The 19,037-nt window shown below is 49.9% G+C and overlaps 1 protein-coding gene across 6 annotated transcripts in view; it reads right to left on the bottom strand.

Moving 5' to 3' along the window:
* The window catches only part of RHOBTB2 (Rho related BTB domain containing 2), a 41,538-nt gene that overhangs the window by 8,134 nt on the left and 14,367 nt on the right, over window positions 1-19,037 (bottom strand). For 3 of the 6 annotated variants that reach the window (XM_081171421.1, XM_081171423.1, XM_081171422.1), the window contains exons 3-6: window positions 4,863-5,064; window positions 3,747-3,850; window positions 2,022-2,207; window positions 3-1,015 (exon numbers count right to left, since the gene is read on the bottom strand). In XM_081171421.1, the coding sequence (XP_081027547.1) occupies window positions 3-1,015; window positions 2,022-2,207; window positions 3,747-3,850; window positions 4,863-5,064 (1,505 nt within the window). Of the gene's footprint in view, window positions 1-2; window positions 1,016-2,021; window positions 2,208-3,746; window positions 3,851-4,862; window positions 5,065-13,294; window positions 13,413-14,478; window positions 14,730-17,647; window positions 17,919-19,037 lie in introns of those variants that run through there. The other 3 variants (XM_081171424.1, XM_081171426.1, XM_081171425.1) reach the window with 3 other exon arrangements.

The following is a 19,037-nucleotide window of genomic DNA, read 5'->3' as shown; positions in this document are numbered from 1 at the left end:
ACCGGAAAAAGTCCCCTTGGCCAGACACTCCTTAACCCGGTTGGTTCTCCTGACGTGGAAGGCTTTGGTGATCTCCTGGTTCATGAATGCCTCATTGTTCAGGATGTTGGCCACCATCATCCTGAGGTCAAAGACTTCTAGCAGCTCAGCAATGTGGGCAATGTGCATCAGGTCCCTTTCGTTCTCGTCCAGCTCTCCTGTGTACAGATATTTGAGCACAGCCCTGAAGGGCCCCAGTTGGATGGAAGGGTCCATCTTCACCACCACCATAAGTCGGGGCTTGTATGTCATGGGGTCATCTGCCATCTCCTCCTGGATGCTGACAAAGGCACGGCTCCAAGAGGAGAGGATCCGCCCCCGTTTTAGCCCTCGTTCCCCATAGTTCTTGCCCCGCAATATCCCATCGCTGGTGGAGGCTCTAAGGCACGGTTTTTGCTGGCCAGAGCCAGCTTCCTCAGCACTCTCACAGATATCAAAACTAGCAGCTCTCAGGAGGAATTCCCGGCCGTGGTGATGCCTCTCCTCTTGATGGAGGGTCCGCTCAGCAACACCAGCCCCGGTGCCGCTTCCTGTCATCCCCTGCTGGCTCTCCTCACTCAGGTCCATCAAGAACAGGTCGTAGAACTTAGAGGAGGAGGTGGAGAGGTAGATCTTATGCGCGTAGATTTTGATTCTCTCTTGCAACACCAGGATGACATCCGCACACAAGGGGTCCTCCAGCAGGTTGGCTGGACGCTCCTCATTGTTGGAAGGAGGGTCAGGAACAATGATGATGGGTGGGGGTGGCTTGGGGGGCAAGAAAGGGGCCTGGAGCAATGGCCTCTGGACATTACGCAGGTGAGACTTCCAGAACTGGAGATGCCGGCGGGAGATGAGGGCAGCTCGGATGGCATTGTCAAAGACATCCTTAATGCCAAATTGGGCTACTACGCTGGTCTCATAATAAGGGATCCCCAGCTCTTTGGCCACCTCTCGCCCCTTCTCTGGGGGGAGAATTTCATTTGGTTTGATCGGTCTGGAGAGAGAGAGAGGAAAAAACCAGGAAGGGGAAAACTAGTTTTACATCTGCTCAGCAATCCAAGGCAACTAGAAAAGTGGCAATTCACAAGGAGAAAACTATCAGGCGTGGATCTGGCTGTACCTGCCTTTGCCTCTACTGCCTTTCCTCTCTTACTTTTGCAGTTTGTTTTCTACTCTCCATACTCTCAGAATGTGTCCCATGGCCCTAGCCAAGGGAGCTTTCTGCCTGGTACCAGAGCTAAATTGGAAGCATGAGAAGTATTATTAAAAAACAACAACACAGGTGTGGGGCCATCCAGGGAACAGTCTGCACTAGTTGCCCAATTGTCCCTGCCCACAATGTAGATGGAGCAGGAACCTGCAGAAGCTGAAGACTTGTACACTAGAAGGTTCGATACACACTAAATCCCTGCACATATTGCCTTTCTCCTTCAACCAAGGACCATTATTCAATTTGCTTGTTCTGCTTAACTACAGTGGTCACTGGTGTCCATTGGGACTGTTAGGGCAGAATACAGGGAAGCCAATGGCAGATGGAACCAATTCTAGTTTTGTCCCCACCCTCTTCCCTGCTGTGCTCTACAAGTGCAACAACAAGACTGAGGAGGAGGAACTGACAAGCAGTGTCACCCCCTAGACTAAGTAAGAAGGCAGCCTGGCTGGCTGAAGTTGGTGGGACAGGATCCCATTTGGCCTAAAGGACCAGCTTCCATGGCCTCACTAGCGATGGCCAACCTTTCTGACAATGATGCCACAAGTCAAATCTAAATCTAGCACCCCCGCCTTTGTCTTCCATGTTACTGAGCCAGGGAGCAGTTAACAGTGTAGCACTGGAGGACAGACCTGACATTGTGCCATAGGCAAGTGAATGAGTCTTTGTGTTCTAGCCCGGGAATGCCACAAACTCCCAGTCCTGTCGTCTATGAAATGTGGCACCTGTGGTGCCCAACCACAGTTTAGTTTCCCCAGCCCACCAAAGCCATCCTTGGGTTATTTTGTACCTGGCTAAAGGTCGCCTAGCTCGATTTACTGCTTCCAGGTCAGCATAGCGAAGGTCAAGCTGGCAGCCTACAAGGATGACAGGAGCTCGGGGGCAGAAGTGCTTGATCTCTGGGTACCACATGGTCTTCACATGGTGTAAGGAGTTGGGATTAGCAATGGAGAAGCATAATACTACAACGTCAGATCTGTGGACAGAGAGGAGGCAAGAGTTAGTTATCACTTTGGTCTCTGCAAGCCCTCTCTTTACATTAGTCAGCACCTCTTGGTGCAAGCATGCACCCTGCAGGATGACACCCAGTCCCTCCAGGTGCAATGCACACCCCAACTTTCCCCAAGGTTTGGTGCCAATCCAGTGCTGTCCTTGCAAGTGTTTGTCCGTGTGTGTGTGTGTGTTTGTAATGGGTTTATGTGTACCCTGTACTCATTGTTACCACTACCACCATAGTGGTACATTGCCCCCCCAATGGAGAATTCTATTTGTTCTCATAGGAGTGTGTGGCAAGCATTAATTTAAGTATCAGCAAATTAAGGGAGGAACCTGGGGAGAACATTGGGGCAAAGGCTAAAGCTGCTTCCTGTCCCAACAGCCCCCCGTGTTTATGGCAAGGGGTTGTCTCAGATAAAATAGCATTTACTCTGTCCCAGATAACTTGGTTGGAGTCACTGAAAAATGTTCCTGGTCCTATTTGCATAGCCCCCACTTGAGTTTCATTTCTTGGTTAAATTCTCCATGACGGTAAAACCCTAAGAGTGGGCTTTTATGTATATTTTAGGCTCGGTAACCACCCATCTTCCACTTGTTCCATCTGAGATGCCTGCTACTACATATCAACACATAGTGCGTATTTTGAGGAAGGGCTGGTATATTGCTAGGACATTCCCCTCCCCACCAGTGGAGTATAATATGAAATCACCTGCTATATCAATCTAGCCTCATATTAAGATCTTCCTCCAACATTCTATTCCAGGTTCCCTAACTGCTTGGAATACACGGTGTGTTTTCTTGAGACAGGGCCTTTTTAAAATTTGCACCAAATCCATGGGAACTCTTTTCCTAGGGAGGTTCAGTCTGCTCTGTCATTTCTAACTTGCAACACTTTGCAAAGGCCACTTGACATTTGCTCTGAAGGCCTTTGTGTGATTATAATTCTTTTTATCTCTAAGTAGAGTTGAGACTAAAGGGGTACCTTTACCTTTACCTTTTAGAGTTGAGACTATTACCTTGGCTGAGCTCTCTACTCCTTAGCACTGGTGTTCCTGTTGATGGATTAGGTTTGAGTTTCACTTGTTTAGATTATTGTTTTAATTTTGTGTAATGGATTTCAAGCATCTTGTTGCTCACTTTACATATCCATCAGGTCAGAGATCAGGCCTGGCTTCCCCTTTTGTTTCCCTTGCACATTACATATCCCATCTCCACCCTGAAGGAGTCTGTCAGTGATTGCCAGGTCTTTAAAGCATAAGTGAGAGGTGGGAGCAGGTTTTGTCTCACCACAAGAAGCACAAAGCTTTTCTCACAGCAATGAAAGACAACCGTATAGCGGGTCCCATGAAGGACACCAGGAGGGGCGAAACTGGCTCCTTTGCAGGACACAACCATCCTGCAAGATAGACCAGACTGAGACATGTTTGCTTGCACGTGACCACCCAGTGAGCGTCTAAGCCAAAACTGAATGTCTGCTCCAGGTTCATCATTAGCACTGCACCAGATAATCAATATTGACCTTCCATAAGCAAAGCGCCTGTCCTTGTGATGGTCTCCAAAGGTATCCCAAAGCCTCAAGGACACACTAACATCATCTACCACATCTCGAGAGCGCTCCAATACCTGAGAGAAGGCAAAAAGATTACATACTTCAAATGAATAGAAAGGACTAGGAGGACTGCAATGTCCAGTAGCTTTTCAGTCTGATAAGCAGTGATGCAGGATTTCAGGAAAAGGCTGGATATTTTTCTCTCCACATTTCACCCCCCTCCCCAGAAATCTTTTCAATTATTTAATTTGATTGGGAGCACAATCTCAAAAGCTTCCCCCACTCCACCCATCAGAAGTATCTGAATGGAAGATTTGATTAGGGCAAAATAAATTTAATATACCTAATTTAGGCTGCAATACTACATTCACTTACCTGGGAGTAAGCCTACTAAAAGCAATGAGACTTACTTCTAAGTAGGCTTGCACTCTCACAGTATGGACACAGCTATTCAATCACATGCCCTTCCCTTACATTGTTTAAATTTCAGATGGAAAAAACGAAGGCTTACTAATTTTAGCATATCAAAAATGAGCTATCCATTTCTGTTTATTATATATACACACAAGCTCTGTATGGACAGAAATTGTGGGGGGGGGGCTCAACTTTGAAGCTGCCCAATTTGATTAGCACTGTATTAATTACTTGAGTCAATTCATTATTATTATTATTATTATTATTATTATTATTATTATTATTATTTTCAAAAAGGAAACTTCCTCACAGAAAAACAGAACAGGGGAAAATGTTTTGCCCAGAATTACTGTTGATCACTGGAGGGAATCTGATTCTCCTCAAACCCAGGATTAACCAGATTAAAGTGAGGAGGTGGGAAAGGGTCGTGGTTCAATGGTAGAACATCTGCTTTGCATGCAGAAGATTCAATGTTCCATCCCTGGCATCTCTAGGGGGTTGGGAGAAACCCTGGAGAGCCACGGCCAGTCACTGTAGACAATACTGGGCTAGGTGAATTGTTGGTCTGACTCAGTATAAAGCAGTTGCTTGTGTCACTTATAAGCCCAGGGATTGATTTTCCACCAGTGAGATTTCCTAGGTGATTTATCCATTGACAAAGATACCACTCACCTCCTGGCAAACACGATATTGGTCAATGGCCCAGACTGTGGGCACATGGGTGGCAAGAAGCTGGTACTGAGTCAGTGTGGCATTACAAGCACGGGCACAAATAAGCCTGGTCTTGCCCACTGCGTTGTCCCCAACCACAACACACTTGATAGTTTCTACGTTTGGCCTTTCATAATCCATGTCAGAATCCATTAACTGGGACCTGTAGCAAGAAACACAGAAAAAACAGAACCAGACAAACAGTTTATTGAGCATTCATCTTGATTTGTTTGCACAGTCTAGGACGAGGTGATACAACTTTGCAAATGGTGTATTACATCAAGCAATAGTTTTCCCACACTTTCCAGTGCATTTTCCTCTTACTTTCCTTATTGCATGATATCTAATTCTGAAGAAAGCAGATTGGTTATGCCAGAGAAAATTGCAGGATTGGAATTTCCTACCCCCAAAATAGCAACAGTCTGGAATTACCCCCAGACTCTGAAATACTTACATGGTTTGGGTTCTTTCTCCGGCCAGCTGTCCATGAGTTTAAAGTAAGGTAGGAAACTCTCCCAGGAATGCCATGTTACTGACTGTTACAGCACCCTACAACAAAGACTACCCAGCAGTAGCAGTCTTACCAACTCACTGTTTCACAATGGGTTGCAGGGCTGTGCTTTGTTCTGTCCTCCCTTGCTCCATACCAATTCATAAACAGAATAATTCCACACTGAGAAAACAGTGCAGCAAGAGCAGATTCCACAAGTGGACGTAAAGTCCAAAACAAAGAGCACCCCGGGAGGGAGGGAGGGAGGCAGCCTTCTGGATCAGGCCATCTAGTCTATCCTGTTCTCACACAGTGACCCACCAATATGCCTGTGGGAAACCCTCAAGAGCCCTCTCCCCTTCTGGACTTCCTAGCAACTGGCATTCGGAAACATTACTACCTCTGACTGTGTCATGTCTAGGAGCCATTGATAGCCTTATCCTCCAATCTTGCCATGGGCAAAATTTACTAAAGCAGAAACTGGAGTTCAGAGCAAAATAAAAAATCTAGATTTGTTTATGTCGTCCAACCAACCAACACAAAACAAAAGCTTATAAACACAAGGAAACCATGGAAGAAATTACCTCAAACAAGTATATTAAAATTTGATGTCTGAGACATAAGACCTACTGGATATTTCCTTTTTAATGCACATGGGATATAGGTAAGCCAGTGTGAAGCCCTGAATTCTTCTGGTTTCTGATGGCAGGAGGATGAGCAGAGGCTACTGGACCATCTGGCCACTCTGGCAATTCACTTTGGCTTGGTAGAGACTGGTACAAAACAAGCAACCCTGGTCTTCTCCTCTGCCAAGCTCACCTCACCCAAATCCAATTCAGCAGGATTCCCACATTGTCCGAGTTTTTGTCCCTCCGGACATCAGTTGAACAGAATGGCCTGCTCCAGAAATGTGTCCAAAATAATCTCCTCTAGCAGGGAGTCTTGCCCCAAGCACCAGCTCCCCAACCTGGTTGTCCCTCACAAACAAGAAGGGATCTCCCCCCCATGACAAGCCTCCCGAGATGCAGAAGACTTGGCCAGCTGCCCTCCTCCAGACAGATGCAACCCAGAGAGCAACAAACAAGAGCCTTCATGAGGGGCCTGGAGCCCAGGCAGCTCTACACCTCTCCATCCAAAGCAGGGTCCCTTTAAAATGTAATCTTTCTGAAGCATGCATCCTTAGCCTCAGATAAGACCACAGGCCCTGCCAATTTGATTCTAGCTGCCTCTGCCTCCTCCTTTTTATCTCTCATGCCTGTTCATGTGAGATTCCCCCACCCACCGGTCCCTCCCTTTCCAGCAATGGTTAAAGAAACTTCCAGATCCACCTGACTGATCATGGAATTTATCCCTTCCTTCTCTCCACCCACAGCACCATCCCCCCCCTGCTCCACAACCATGTGTGCTTGCACAAGTCTCTCTCTCTCTCTCTCTCTCTCTCTCTCTCTCTCTCTCTCTCTCACACACACACACGTGTGTGTGTGTGTGTGTGTGCATGGACTTGCATAATAGAAGCAGCCTTTCGGGCATAACAGGGCAACTGCAGAGCAGCCAAGCTCCTGCCTATCTGCCCAAGCGGCTGCAACAACTGGCATTTGGGATGGCATATCTTACAGTGTTTCCAGTAAAAAGCAGCAAGACTCTGGCTTCCATCTGGACTTTTTCATTCCTTGTTTTCTATGATAGGGCAGTTCACAGCAAAGCTATCCCAGCTGGGGATAATCATAGCACAGAAGAATGACCCAACACAGGTTGTTGTAAGCAGGGACACTACCACGGGAGAGTATGGATATTTAGCAGTAGCCTTTAGGAACATAGAAAGCTACCTTATACCAAGTTGAGCAGTATTGTCAACACTGACTAACAGAGGTTTCCCAGAGAGGTTTTTCCCACTCCTACCTGGAGATGCCAAAAACTGAACCTAGGACATTCTGCATGCAAAACAGTTACTCAAGCTTTGAACTACAGACCTTTGGTGGCAGGTATGGACACACAGACCCTGAAAACAGGAGCCCACAACCAAACAGCCAGTTTGTAGTCACTAGAGACATGAATCCTCAGCAGAGTATTTTGCCAGACATGAAGTCCAGATATGCAATGAAGCCGTGTCTTACTCAAAACAGTATTACGACACCATAGCTCAGGATGGGGTATTTAAAACACTGACATGAGGAGGAGGTGCTCTCCTCAAATGCAGTCAGTTTCTTGGTGTGTTTTCAATATTAGGTTGGTACAGAAGTGAGAATGAGCCAGTACAGTGCAGTGCTTAGAGCGTTAGGCTAGGACCTGGGAGAACCAGGTTCAAACCTGATTCAGCCATGAAATTCACTGGGTGACCTTGGGCCAGTCAAAGTATCTTAACCTAACCTACCTAGCAGGGGTGTTGTGAGGATAAAATGGAGAAGGTGGAGCACCTTGAGCTCTTTGGTGGAAAGGTGGGGTGTAAATGCAAGAAAAGGAAAGGAAAGGAAAGAAAGAAAGAGAAAAAAGAAAGATATAAAACCCCAATAAAAGCAATGACAACAAAAATCCACATTAAAGAGGTGCAGCAGCATCTATCCTAAAAGTACAAAGAGGATTTTTCCATGTACTTTCCTCTCATTTACAACGCAGAAAGGCTAAATGGTGCCAGCACTGGTAATCCTTCAGCCTCCATTGCATCAGGGGGACTTTGGAGGTGAAGTGCATAGCAGGCTTCTGCACAGAAAGGCTGAGCACCACCACTCAGCAATCCAGCCTGCATAAATCAGAGCGGCTGTTAGTTTTACTGGGGTGCTGCCAACTCCCCTTGGCTGAGAATCAGATCCTGCCTGCAGAAGCCTGTGAGTCTTCTAACCAAGGGGCCGGACAGGTAAAAGCCTCTGGAAAGGCTTGGATAGTTCAGCCCACTTTCATCAATTCCAAGCCATTCTGCAACAACCTCCACCCCAACAACCTGATCAGCGGAAATGCGTTTTAAAATCATGGCATTACCTTTTGGGGATATTTCTTAATCTCGGGGTTGTGGGTTCAAGTCCCACTTTGGGCAAAAAGATTCCTGCACTGCAGGGGGTTGGACGAGATGACCCTCGTGGTCCCTTCCAACATTACTATTCCACAAGTCTATGATTCTGACATTTCTGATCAAATAATTATAATTATAATTATAAAGCTGCTGCTATGCCCATGGTATCCACCCCTCCCCCAGAGTCCTGGAAACTGGAGTTTCCCCTTCACAGAGCTGTAAACCCAAGGACCCTTAACAAACATGATACCCATTATTCTTTTTTGGGGTAAAGAGAGGAAACATGCTTTATAAATGTATGGTTTGTATGCAGTCCTAATGCCTGGCACGTTGCTGAGGCTCTTTGATGCACATGGACTGAACAAATTTGCTGTTATCTGCTGCCATCTCATGTAGATGGTTGTGCAACCCGTGAAGCACAATTATTCACACAATCAATATTCTTGTTCAAAAACAATTTTCCACCATTTATCAAATTTGTGAGAATAAGACACCTTCTTCAGCATCTCATGTAGATGAGCTAATTTGGGGAGCTGGAGAGGTAACTGTGGCCTGACACATTTGATAAACTTACTTAATGCAAGGTTTTCTTCCTGCCATATCCTGCCTTCAAGAACTCCAGATCAGAACTTCCACTCATCTAACAACAGAAGTGCTTCCTTGCCCAGGTATTCTTATTGCTCTCTGCTACCACAGATATTAAGGGACGTGGGTGGCACTGTGGTCTAAACCACAGAGCCTAAGGCTTGCTGATCGGAAGGTCGGCAGTTTGAATCCCCGCAACGTGGTGAGCTCCCGTTGTTTGGTCCCAGCTTCTGCCCACCTAGCAGTTCAAATGCACATCAAGTACAAATAGATAAATAGGTACCACTCTGGCGGCAGGGTAAACGGCGTTTCCGTGCGCTGGTTCGCCAGAAGCAACTTAGTCATGCTGGCCACATGACCCAGAAGCTGTACGCCGGCTCCTCGGCCAGTAAAGCGAGATGAGTGCTGCAACCCCAGAGTCGTCCACGACTGGACCTAATGGTCAGGGGTCCCTTTACCTTTACCACGGCTATTACAAGCTACAGTCAACAAAGGCCCTTGCCACACACAGAACTGCATCCCACACAACACCACTAATAGCAATGAATTGGCTATCTGGGGGAGTGTAACATCTTCTCATGAAGAGGGAATTAAGGTATATTCACAGCAGAAGCACAGCCTCCATAAAAGATGTGAGAGGACTTTGTGTTGTACATGGAGAAAGAAGTGTACATTTATTGTGCGGCAAAGTGATCTTCTTACTATTATTATTATTATAAAAGATAATTACCAAATGGTTAAAGGGGCAAGGGAGAAAAATACAGTTAAAAAGATGCAATTAATTTCTCAGCCAGTGAGTGCTGAAAAGACAGAGGGTAGTCAATGCACCACCCAGAAATGGGTCTAAAATATCTGAGTCTCAGGTACCTGTTGATGCTAACAAGAACAACAAAACAGCACTTGTGATAAAAATGTGAACACACAAGACATGCATAGCAAAAACCCAAAAACCAAACATGTGCTGCCATTGTGGACACACTGTGAGGCTTTCATCTTTAAAGTTCCTGATATGCAACCCTGCCAGGGTAGGAGGAAGCTGGACAACAAGGGCAGTTTGTCTTCATGCAACAATGGAGTGAAAGCTGATTGAGGTTTAAAGGTAGGGATGGGCAACCTGTGGCTCTCCAGATGTTGCTGGACTGCAGCTCCCATCACGCCTTACCATTGGCCAGGCTGTCTGAGGCATTCCAATAAGAGGTGGACAGCCAGCACCTCCTCATCCTTATTTTAAGGCTGCAGCCAAACACAATTCCCTGAGACAAGGTCCTCATTGAATATAGTGGGATTTATTTTGGAGTATACTTGCATAACATTGTGTTGTGACTCTCAGCCCCAGAGGCACTGAGAACCCTCAGCTCTTCAACTACACCTTTATAGGGCTTCTCAGTGAATTGGAGAACCCAGCCTTCCATGGGGAAAAGAGCAAGAGAGCTAGGAAATTGTGCTGTGCAACTCTATCAACCAAAAATAGTGTAGCGGTTGCAGTGTTGGACTAGGACCAGGCAGACTCAGGTTCAAAACCTTATGTAGCTAACATGCTTACTGGGTGACCCTGGGCTGCACTATCCTATATTTCAGTGTTTCCCAACCTTTTTTGGGCAAAGGCACACTTGTTTGATGAAAAAAATCTCGAGGCACACCACCATTACAGCCCCGTGACATCAGCGCGCAGCGTCACGCCGGGAGGGACGCACGAAAGTGTAAGTTTCAATTTTTCCCCTCCCCCTTTCCGGGGAACCTCCAAGCTTTGGGGGTGGGGGGAGGAGGCAGCAAAGCGAGGGACTGAGGGACTCCTCCAACAACAAGGGTTGGGGAAGAAGAGAAAGGGCTATTCCGCTCCAGTCACGGGAGGGGAATATGTACTGGCCCAACTGGTGTGCGGTCTTCGGAAAGCGGGGTGCGGGAAGGAAGCCTAGGCTCTGGGTCCACCGACCTCGGCGGAGAAAGGCAACAACCGAAGCCTCCCGACGGTTTCGGGGGAGACGTTCAGAGCTTCCCTGGGAGTTTCTCAGCCTGCCTTTCGGAGGAAGAGGCGGAGGGGGCCTGGGGATGGCGGTGGCCTCGGCCTCGCCCTCCCTCCGTCCCTCTACCTTTGTAGTGGACGCGCAGGTTGTTCTGCGAGAGGCCGATGTAGCTGAATTTGTCCTTCGGGCTCCAGGAGCGCAGCAGCGGCGTCTCCTGCTCGTCCACGGCCGGGTAGAGCCGCTTGAGGTGCCGCTTGAGCTCCTTCTGCTGCTCGTTCAGGGCCGGGTCGCCGCCATGAGGGAAGGGCGCCGGGGCGCTGCTGCTGCTGCCGCCGCCGCTCCCGGCAGGCATGGGCCCAGCTGAGGCGGCGGCGGCTGTTGTGGTGGTGGCGGCGATAGCGGGCGGAGGAGGGGGCGGCGGGGCCGAGGTGGCCGGCGGCGGCGGGGGAGGCGGCGGCGGGTGGAGCAGGAGGGTGGCTGAGGCCGGTGAGGGAGTAGGGTTGCCCGGGGCTTGAGGAGCCGTCGCCGGGAGTTGCTGCTGCTGTTGTTGCTGCTGCTGCCCGGACATGCCGGCCTCCTCCTCATCCGCTGTCCCAAGTGAACTGAGAGGAGGCTTGAAAGAGGTGTAGTATAATATAAAACGGGAAGAGGAAGCCCCAAACCGGAGTGAGACCCGAGGAAGAAGGAAGAGGCGGCAAAGAGAGGCTCCGCTTCTTTGGCTGAGGGACCCGACTGAGCTCGCGCGAAGGCGAGCAGGGGGGTTGGAAACAGACGGAGCCGATGACGAGCCGGCGCGTGCGTGCAGCGGCTGGCCTCGTAAGGAGCCAAGGGGCGGGGCTTCCTTTCTGAAGGAGCTGAGGGTGGGGGTCCTCCGGCGCCTTCGGCGAAACGGCGCCGGCCCAGAGCGCTTCTAGGAGGCTGCCTTTGTGCGCGACGTGAAGCCCTCTTTCCCTCCCTCCAGCCCCGTGTCACCTGTGGAAAAGGGGGCTGGATCCAGTGACGCAACTCGGAAAACTGTTAGGGAAGCCAGAGCAGGAAAGTGAGTGGGGGGCGGCGGCGCCGCTTTAACCCACGTTTCCTTTTTGAAAGAGAAACTTAAGTCAGTGTTTCCCAACCTTTTTTGGACTCGCCCGCCTCCCTCCAGGCAACATCTCGCGGCACACCAGGCAACATCTCGCGGCACACTAGTGTGCCGCGGAACACCGGTTGGGAAACACTGCTATATTTGTGGTGTTCTATTATATTCTATAATGCTATTGTTATTTATTGTTTGTAAGCCACTTTGAATTTCATTTGAATGAATAGCAGCATAGAAATACAATAAATCTGATCAGAACAACCATACATACTGCCTTGAACTCCTTGGAGAAAAGGAGGAGAAAATAATAAATAGGTATTATAAAGATGTTACTTATATGCTTCAGAAATATGCAGTCTGCTGAAACAAAGAACAAATTTTAGAACAGGGAAAGAATTGGGCCAGTTCCTGTTTGGTGTGCGAATAGTGGCTGCCTCTCTTTGGAAAGCCTGTGATCACAACCAAGAGGCAGAATAGATTTTCATGTACGCCCAAATCTCCTTGTGGGCTTTGGCCTCATAGCTTATTTCTTAAGCACAAAACAGGATGTGTTGAGCCCCAAACCCATTTCACCCAAGTAAGCGTTAGCAGCAAGCTCTCCCTCTGTGACAGTCAGCTCCTTGGGTGTGTTAACAGTTAAAAGAACTCACTCCTAGTGGGAGCGGATTTCGAAATGAGTGCGCAAGACACGTGGGGAGGTGGAATAAAGGCAACTGAAGGCAAGTGCCATGTGAAACTCCTGCAGCAGCAGCAGCAGCTGTGGAGGCGGTCAGCAAACTAGCACCCATGTGACATTTAGGGGGGGGGACAATCCTGGCCCAGACAAATCCTATCACTGTTGTTTTGTGCCTCTCCTCTTTCCTCCCCCCTCTCCTTCCTTGCTGTTATGATTCCACTTCCCTCCCCTAAAAAGAAACCCGCTCTCCAAGGATCCCAACACCAGTAGGAGAGATAATCAAACAAGTCGTTCTTCCTCTCCATTTCAGCCCCTGTCTATTTCTGTAGCTCTTTTGTCTGAGTGCACAAAATCCATTAGTTGCTTTTGTTCTCTAGGACCTGCACTTAGGCTCTGTAATCGCCACCACATCCAGATGCTCCCCTCCCTCCCATCACATCTCGTGCCACACAAGCTCTCTGGCCTTATCTCCTTTGCCAACTCCCTCTTATCTCCTTTATCTCAACCCCCTCTTATTTCAATGGCAGTCTTTCGACGACTACTGGTCATTCCTGCTCATTTGATTCCGCTATGTGCCCCCTTTTTCTGTCCCTCACCCCATCCACTCTTGGTGACATGTCCTCAGTTCCTTGCCATCAAATCTGCCCCGCTATCTCTCGGAGAGAGTAGAATTGTGTTCCTCGCAAGCTGCCCCAGTCTTCGGTTGCCAAGGAAACTAGAGAATCTCTCAGGGAGCCTAACCTGTTTCCTAGCAACCGACAGGCTAAATGTGCCCCCACCCCACTCAATCTCATTTCACAAAACACAAAATGGGGGACCGGGAGAAATAGCGCAACAAAAATAATTAGTAAAAATATCCCTTGGTTACGGAGCATTTCCGGGAGGGGGGGTTGTAGAGGAAGAAGGGTGGGCGGGCTTGAACACCCCCCCCCAGAGACCAGGAAGGGATGCATGGTCAAAGAACTCTGCAGATTACGATCAGTGCCTACTCTGCAAAATTATGCTAATGAAGATTGAAGAGGTAAAGCTTAATAGGAGCGATGCTTTCGCAAACGAAGCCGAGTGGGGCGCAAATACGTGTTTATTTATGTCTACCCATATGCGCGCGTGCACACACACACTCTACATTACTCTCTAAGCACACTGCACATTTCTTCCACATTACAAGCACATCAAAGTACAGGAGGCTGCACGAGCAGCTGGCTTGTTTGAAGGAAGAGAGAAACCCGATACGTACACAGCTCTCCACACACTGCGAAAAGGTTTATGCAATGAAAGATATCCTGGCCAAGCCTGCCCTTGGAGCAGAACAGAGCTCTCTCCACCCTGCTCGGTTTTGCTTTGTTTTCCTTTTTTGCAAATCCCACCCCAGTCCCGCCAGAGCAGCGCGACCACTCCGTTTGTTTGTTTCCCTTTTTGGCAGTGCAGCAGCTACCCACAGAGACCCAAGGAAAGCACGCAGCGCTGAAGAGAAGCCGCTCTCCAGGCGTGCCTCTGGGTTTGAAACCATTTCCCCAAGAACAGCGCCGGGAGGACGCGGTGCTCTTGGGAGAGGCTCGGGCAATCTGTGCGCGCCTAGAGTCTCTCCCCCGCGCACACCTGGCTTTAGCTAGACTGGCGGAAACGCGGCTCCCCTTTCGCTTTCACCGACCCCACCTAAAATCGGCACTATTGACCCTAATTGCAAAGCGGACCCTCGACCCTGGCCTGAGCCTCTGCGCCCGCGCCTGCAATAACTGGAGGGAGGCCGAGGGAGGCCCGCGGGGGTCGCTTTACTTACGCCAACACATATGAAGGGGCAATTTGCAGCGGAAAGAGCCGACCTCCTCCCCGGAGACATGATGGTGGCGGTCACGAGCGCCCAGCTCGGATCCTGCTCTGCCGGGCCGGCCGCTGGGCGGGATGCTTAATTCTCCGGCTCAGATGCTCTGACCTAACAGTCCGCGTCGGCCCCCGAGCGGATGCGCCCCTTCGCGCGGCGTCGGCAGCCGCGGCCTCTTCCTCAGCAGCATCTTCCTCGCCCCAGGCCGGCTGCGCATGGAACCCCTCGCCAAGCTGCGCCCCTCCTCGGCCGGCGACGCTCCGCCCTCCTCCCTCCCTGGCGGCCGCGGGGCGCCAACTGCAGTCCTGCGCGGAGACTCGCCCACCGCCTATTTTCATTCACAAAAAAGGAGAGCCCCCTCCCGGGAAGGAGCGCCGCGCAAGCTCCGCCCCGCAGCCCCGCCGCCGCTCATTGGCCGAAAGCGGGCAAAACAGGGGCCAGGCGGCGCGCCGGCCGGGGGGCCTTCCGGGGAGGGGGCTCTGGCCACGGGCTTCGGGGGGCGGAAGGAGAAGGGATGCAGCTCAAGCACGCTTCCCCTCTGGGCTTCCCGCCCTGCTGCAACGTCCCTCAACCCTGTACATTTCTCTCCCCCCCCCCCGCGCACCTTTCCCCTTCTATACATCTTGGGCCATTCATCCCTTTCTCATCACTCTCCGCCCCAATTTATGTGGAAGGCAGCAGAGGCTCTTTAGGAGCGAGCAGGGCAGAAACAATACTGTAATAAGAAAAGCTTCGTGTACCACAGTTACCTAACATCAAGCTCTGTTAAATTGGAGGGGGGGGGCAGAATTATATAGGAATTCCTGTAGGGCTGGAGCGTCCCAAGGGGGCTGCTGGGACTTAGAAAAGCCTAGTTCTGCTATTGACATGGATACCCTGGGAAGGAGAGGGGAGTTAAGAACATCCAACCTAGATGTTACATGTCCCCAAATGGTCTAGACAAGGTCGCAGGTAGATCAAGATGAATATGGCAAAAACAAAAACAGCCCTCAAATAGAGAGAGTGCAATGGTAAACAGGCACAGGGGGGCAACTTCAGACCTGAGATGAAATCAAGCATATTCGGTAGGTATATGCAGTTTTCTACTTTCTTCCAGCTCCTTATGTAATTGTTACCCGTGCATTATACAATCAGATACATAAACAAGCCAGTTTTCTTTATATCCATTTATTGTTTCTTCATCAGTCTTAACCTGCCCATCCCCTCATCTATCCACCTCCTTTGCCTGTTTGTTGTCCCTGATACTGAGTACCTATGAAAGGGGAAAAGGTTTTTATGCCTTAGCTTGACAGTGTCCAGTAAAAATGCTTCTCTCAAGCCTTCCCAATGCCCTCTTCACTTTTTCTAACGGATGTTTCTGGTATCTAGTTTGTACCTACCCATTCTTCATATGTTCCCAGTCAGTTTGACTTCATACTAAAGGTTCTATCATAATGCACACCAGAGAGCACTCAAAAAACTTATTGAGCTCAGTGGAGAATGAACACTCCACATCCAAGGATTCTGCCTTCAGCTCTACAGAGAGACCAGCTCCCCCTCCCATACTATGGCCATTGCAAAGAAGGGTGTGTACTTTCCAACAATGGCAAGTCACATAGTAAGTGGATCAGGACCAGTATTGTCATCTGAAGCTAATTGCATGCCAAGTTATGCAGATCTGAGATACCATTTCTTTTCAAGGAAGCTGCAGGAGTGACTTTTCTCTCTCTGCCCCTTCTTATAATAATAATAATAATAATAAATTTTATTTATATCCCGCCCTCCCCAGCCGAAGCTGGGCTCAGGGCGGCTAACAACAATCAAAATAGTTCAACATTCTAAAACATTCATTATAAAATTAATTAAATCAAATTAAAATCAAATTAATGGCAACCATCAAGCAAAATTTTGTGCAGATTGCCAGAGGAGGGGGTCAGGCTGCGCCCTGACAAAAGGCCTGGTGGAACAGCTCTGTCTTGCAGGCCCTGTGGAAAGATGTCAAGTCCTGCACGGCCCTAGTCTCTTGTGACAGAGCGTTCCACCAGATTGGAGCCGCGGCCGAAAAGGCCCTGGCTCTAGTTGAGGCCAGCCGAACCTCTCTTATGTCTCCTCTGGGCACTGACAAAACAAGACCACTAAGTTTCTGCCTGCAGTAGCCTTGGGCTCTAGGGATGTCTGACAGAGGAACAAGTGGCACATATTCCTTCCTTCCCAATGCAACAGAACCACACAAGATTCAACAGCAAAATATATGTCTGGTTGGTTCCTTTGCACAAACGGAGTGCATGGCTGTATTTTGCAAGGCTGGCCTTCTTTTACCAGGGCCTGGTCCAGACAGCTTCATCTCACCTCCATGGCCTTATACCAGGTCAGATTTCATCAACCCTGATAGTTAACAGCTCTCTCTCAACCCATCACCTGCTCCCTTTTCACCTGGAGATGCCTGGGAATCGGGGGCTGAACCTGGGGCACTCAGCTACGGTCTCTCCCCACAAGTCCACAGAATGTATGTGGGCTAAGGAGCACCCTCCCTATACTTCACCTCTAGCAAAAGTCTGGCTCAGTCTCCTCTGCTCCCCTGCGCGCCCTGGCCTCAAGCCCACAGCCCAGCGGGACGGGTTCTCTTGCAGCACTCTACGCCCCCCCGACAAAGCTCTGCTGTGCTGGAATCTCTCTCCAGCCCGCCCCACTCGACTACTTCCACCCTGGCGTTGCTCTGCTGCCCTCCCCGCCCCCTCCTCCCCGCAGGATGAGGACAGAGACGAAAAGCTCAAGTCATCACTGGAGCCTGACCAATGGGAGGCGGATCAGCGCCCCAGCTCCGCCGCAGCCAAGACCAGCTGCTGCGATCCAGCATCTTGAGATCATGTGATCCCTCATTGTCCTCACTCAAGGCTCGTCCCCCCCCCCTCCATGCATAACCAAAATAAACTTGTCCCTGCTCTCTTCCTGTTAGGATCAGCGGAGCCGCGGCCCTTCCGAGCCGCTCCAAGGGCCGGCGCTGATGCAAAGGCGCGTCAATTCGCGTCAGCGCTCCGGCAGCATCTCCCTCCCTGCGCACCTTTGCAGTCCGGGCACAGCAGCCTCGGCCTCCGCCCCGCGCGCCCCTTCCCTTCCCTCCCCGCCAGCCCCCGGCCCCCTTTCTCACCGGACTCGCAAGACGGGGATCTCTCTCTCCATAGCAGAAGAGCCGAGGCTTCCTCGACGGGGGCGGGGGTCCTGGAGGGCTGTGTTGGGTTTCGGAATGCCGGCTCCCCAGCCAAGCCCGCCAGCACCGAGGCCACCGGCTTCAAGCCCCAAGCTGTTTATTTCCCTGCATTGGGCTGGAATGAAATCTGCAGGCAGCTGAGACGCAGGTTTTAGCTTCCTTCTCCGACAGGGTCACGGGGGAAGGGACGCATAAAAGCTCGCTTGCCAGCCGCATGATTTGGCTTATTTTACTCCTTTCGTAGCAGGTGCTTAATTGTGGCATAAAGAGTTCCTGGCAGCTTTCGCCGCTAGCCTCATTCCGGACTGGACCCCTGCCTGGTGCAAAACAATAGCACAATTGTGACTTGGGTCAAAACAATTCTGGCTCCATGTTAACTGCTAGAGGACAACACCAGAGCTAGGGGCTGGCATTTCCCCTCTTTCTTTTCCCAGTAGGAGGCGCCGAGGAGTACAGTAAGGAGAGGAGGAGGAAATACTGCTACTGGGAAGAGGGGGAGATGAAGAAAACGGAGTTACAGCTATTCCAGCTATGCTCTTTTAGCTCCACAAAGCACAGTTTTGCCCAGGGGTATACTAGGGGTTGGCCAGGTGGGGCTCCATCCAGGGTCCAGGCCTAGCAGGGTGAAATAATTGTCCCTCTCCACACTGATACATCCTAGATTAAGCCTCTGGTTCTACATGCTCACCCAGTTTAGTCCCCTTTGCCATGATAGGCAGCAGAAAATGCACATTCTGCACCAAAACAATCCGTTTTTCACAACACTTAACTCTGTGTATACCAAACTCAAGAATTTAGAGAACTACCTGAAGGTGCCGTCTCTGACACTAAGAAGTACGATTCCCAGCTGACCAGAAACAACCCCTCCCTGAAACCAAACTAACCCCAAATCATTCTGGCTGCTCTTGGGCTTGTTGCAGTGGCAGATGTGCAGAAATCAGCAGGAGAAGCTTTTCACAGCAGGGAGATAAACACTGCCATCTGCTAATCTGCACATCATCAGGCTGCAATTTGAAGCACAGCTAGAAAGGGGTGGGTGGAAAGTTGGCATCTCTACTGAGCAAGTCTGCAGCGCTGGCCCAACCATTAGGTAGAGTGAGATGTCTGCCTCAGGCAGCAGATGGCAAGAAGCAGGCAGAATGCTTTGTCCCATGCCCCCTGCTCCTCTGTGTCTCCAAAGCTAATCTGCTGCCCTCAAGTGCAGTAGACAACACTGTCCTGTTGCTCAGGTTTTGTACATAGGATTGAGAATTGGTGCCATGTTGTTCTTCACTTCAAGCAGCAAAATGTCTTGCCCTGCAGGTGTTGGCCTAGCCAGTAAATAGATGGG

This window comes from Podarcis bocagei (assembly GCF_964188305.1).
Source record: "Podarcis bocagei genome assembly, chromosome: 15".
NCBI classification, from domain to species: Eukaryota; Metazoa; Chordata; class Lepidosauria; order Squamata; family Lacertidae; genus Podarcis; species Podarcis bocagei.
The sequence above is the reverse complement of the archived record's forward strand: the minus strand, read 5'-3'. Positions and strand labels throughout refer to the sequence as shown.